This window comes from Pyxicephalus adspersus, chromosome 12 (genome assembly GCF_032062135.1).
Source record: "Pyxicephalus adspersus chromosome 12, UCB_Pads_2.0, whole genome shotgun sequence".
In the NCBI taxonomy this organism is placed as follows: domain Eukaryota; kingdom Metazoa; phylum Chordata; class Amphibia; order Anura; family Pyxicephalidae; genus Pyxicephalus; species Pyxicephalus adspersus.
In genome coordinates, this window is record NC_092869.1 from 19006239 (window position 1) to 19009361 (window position 3123).

The following is a 3123-nucleotide window of genomic DNA, read 5'->3' on the forward strand; positions in this document are numbered from 1 at the left end:
AGGAAGCCACAGAGTGGCACAATGACAGAGTGTGGAGGTGGCAGCAGAATCAGGAGGCCACAGAGTTTAGTCTGCTGGCAAAAGCGAGGTCTCGTCTGCCAGAGTACTCATGGATTTATCACCAGGCAGATCCTCGGGTCAGGCATCGCAGAACCTGAAAATATTAGGTCATTTAAAAATATGCTTATTTCTAAGCTAATATATATGTTTGAAACATTTAAACACATCATACATTTTTATTTAGGGCTAACTGGAAGTTGTGTACTATTTGAAAGAATGATTTGTTAGGGAAAGATTGAGTTTGAATGCAAGCTCGCTAGTGTCAAGCTGCCGGAGATGCGCGCCTCAAAGCACCAGATTTTTTCAGTTGATAAATTTTGGGAGAATATGCCATCATATTCTTGGCAGCTTAAAATCTGTTGATAAATACGTTAGAACGAATACGTGCACGTGAGCTAACTTCCCATTTTGCTTGATAAATTAGGGCAAATAAGTTATATATTGTTTTTAAATTTAATTGTTTTTATTGTTGATTTAAAAACTTCCTTATTGAGGACAAGCAGTTTAGGATAATCAATCAACTTCCAATTCAAAGCAAGACACAGACCTTTCATATGTAATAATGAAAATGTCTGTTTTTGTGTTTATGTTTAAAACCAAACCATACATATATTTTTTTTGGTGGTCAAAGGGTTTACACAGGTAAATTTCCAAATAATTTAGTAAATAAGGCAAAAAATTTGCAGTTTATTAAAGCAAAATCTAGAAAAAAAATCTAGTGCCAAGTAATAATGACATTTTTAGGTTTAGAATTGAAATCTTAATCAAAATGACACATGCTTTTGAAGTGACCTAATTAACTTTCTAAAAGCATTTTTCACATCAGTATTCCTAAGTGTATAAATAAAGGGGTTTAACATTGGAGTGACAACAGTGTACATTAGAGCAAGGAATTTATCATAGTGACTCCCCCTTGGCCTAATATAGACAATAATGCCAGTAACATAGAAAAGACTGGCTACAATAAGATGAGAGGAACATGTTGAAAATGCCTTCTTTTTCCCTGGACTGCTGTCTATCTTTAGCACAGTTCTTATGATCTGAATGTAGAGAACTACTATTATAACAAAAGGACTTATCACTGAGGTGATGGTTATTGATGTGGTGGCATAATTACTGATCATTGGGTCGGAACATGCCAAATTCTGCAGAGGTGCAAAGTCACAAAAGAATTTGTCAATTTTATTAGGGCCACAATATTCCAGGAGGATTGTTAAAATAGCCGGTACGAAAGGAAAAATAAACCCGGCAATCCATGAAAGAGAACATAATACAAAACAAAATGTATTATTCATAATTGTTGAATATCGCAATGGGTTGTTAATAGCTAAGTATCGGTCTAATGCCATCAAAGTAAGAAGAAAACATTCTGTTTCTCCTAAAGCATGTAAAACATACATTTGTGTAAAACAGCCAATCATAGATATCCGATAATCGCAATTTACAAGGATGGATAATAGTTTAGGGAATGTTACTGAGGAAAACATTATTTCCAGAACAGCAAATATAGTCATGAAGAAGTACATTGGAATATGAAGAGCTGGATAAGTTCTAACTAAAACAATGATAGCAGTGTTTCCAAATATACATATGATGTACGATAACAAAACAACAAAAAATATTATATTGTAGAATTTGTGAAAGCCTAAAAATCCCACTAGAAGAAATTCATTTACAACAGTTTTGGTGATGTTTTGCATAGTTAACCTAGAAAAGCCTTAGGAGAAAAAAAGAAAAATATTGCATGAGTTATAGACACCATGAAGTGAAATAAATATGTAGTGTCCATGTGTTATGTATCAATGCATGGTTATGTTTTAAAAGCTCATTCAGAAATTAGGTCAGGTTTTAGGGATTGGGCGAAGAAAGCAGAAAGTCTAAGTTGTAGCCTTAGACATAAAATTCATAGCAAGCTCTCAAATGTGTATTTTTGAAGTACCAGTAAACATTTGCTTTTTATGATGGGTATGGTTGGTGACATAAAGATATAGATAAGTGTTGGGGGAAGGTTTGGCAGGCAGCAGAGAGTTGATGGCAGAGTGAGGAAAGTGTAGAAAGCAAAAAAGCAGTTCTGTAGAAAGGATTTCAATAAATACAGTAGGTAGATAGTAGAAAGTTGACGGAAATATGTCAGTTAGACGAGGGCAGTGAGCAAAGGGTTAATAAAAAGCTGCTAGGGAGAGATGCGTGATATGTGGAAAGAAAGCAAATGGTTTATAGTGATTAGATGACACTAGTGCAAGATGCCAGAGTTCCCGATACCTTAGCTGATTAATAATAGTTAGTTGACCCTAGAGGCAGATGGCATAGGGTAATAGGCAACATTGGGTTCAGGAACCATGCAAGTACATCAGAAAGGGCAGCAGCCAGGCAAGTCTACATAGAATCATTGATATGAACATAATGTCAGTTAAAGCAACCTGGAAAAAAAAAAAAAAAAAAGTATTTGTACGCATTTAACAGATAAAATAGTGTATTTAAAATGAACAATTTTGTCCAGAAACGCATTTTATGGTATTGGAAGCTGTGAGATAAAGAACCTGTACCATTCCCCATCCTATGGCTATGGCATCAATATATTTTACTGACATGTGAAGGCTTGAGTCCTACAACAGATATAACTTTGGTGTCAAAGGATATGCATAAAACCTTATTTTTTCTCGCAGTGTTATATAGTTTATCCCAATCCCAACTCATTTTTTTTTTTGCTAGACAGCTTGGGTTACATATAAATATAGATAAAAATATAACTAAAGGCCTATAGTAGTAAAAAGAAATGCCATATCCTAAATATCAAATAATTAAAAATAATTACAGATATCCAGAGCCATACCAGTACCAAAATATTTTCCTTATGGTAGGCTCCTAAATATCCAATAAATATATGCTGCTGCCAAAAAGCAAACTATAGTACGTGTTCCTTTCTTGCTAATAATGCAAACAGTAAATATATTACATGTAAAAAAAGACGAAAAAAACCCCAAAAAATGATTTACATATTTTTACTCTAAAATGATGAAAGCTGTATATAACCTGTTAACTTTCAGTACATTCGTAAATGGC

General features: G+C 34.0%; 1 protein-coding gene across 1 annotated transcript; it reads right to left on the bottom strand.

Annotated features, from left to right (window-relative positions):
- Nucleotides 1-824: 824 nt before the first annotated feature.
- On the bottom strand, nt 825-1760 carry LOC140341741 (olfactory receptor 6E1-like). The gene has a single exon (XM_072427617.1). It carries the CDS (start codon nt 1758-1760, stop codon nt 825-827), a length of 936 nt encoding a protein of 311 aa, XP_072283718.1.
- Between the last annotated feature and the right edge of the window lie 1363 nt (nt 1761-3123).

What these genes read in the sequence shown, in the direction of transcription:
- LOC140341741 (XM_072427617.1), bottom strand. Translation starts at nt 1,760, where the DNA reads ATGCAAAACATCACCAAAACTGTTGTAAATGAATTTCTTCTAGTGGGA.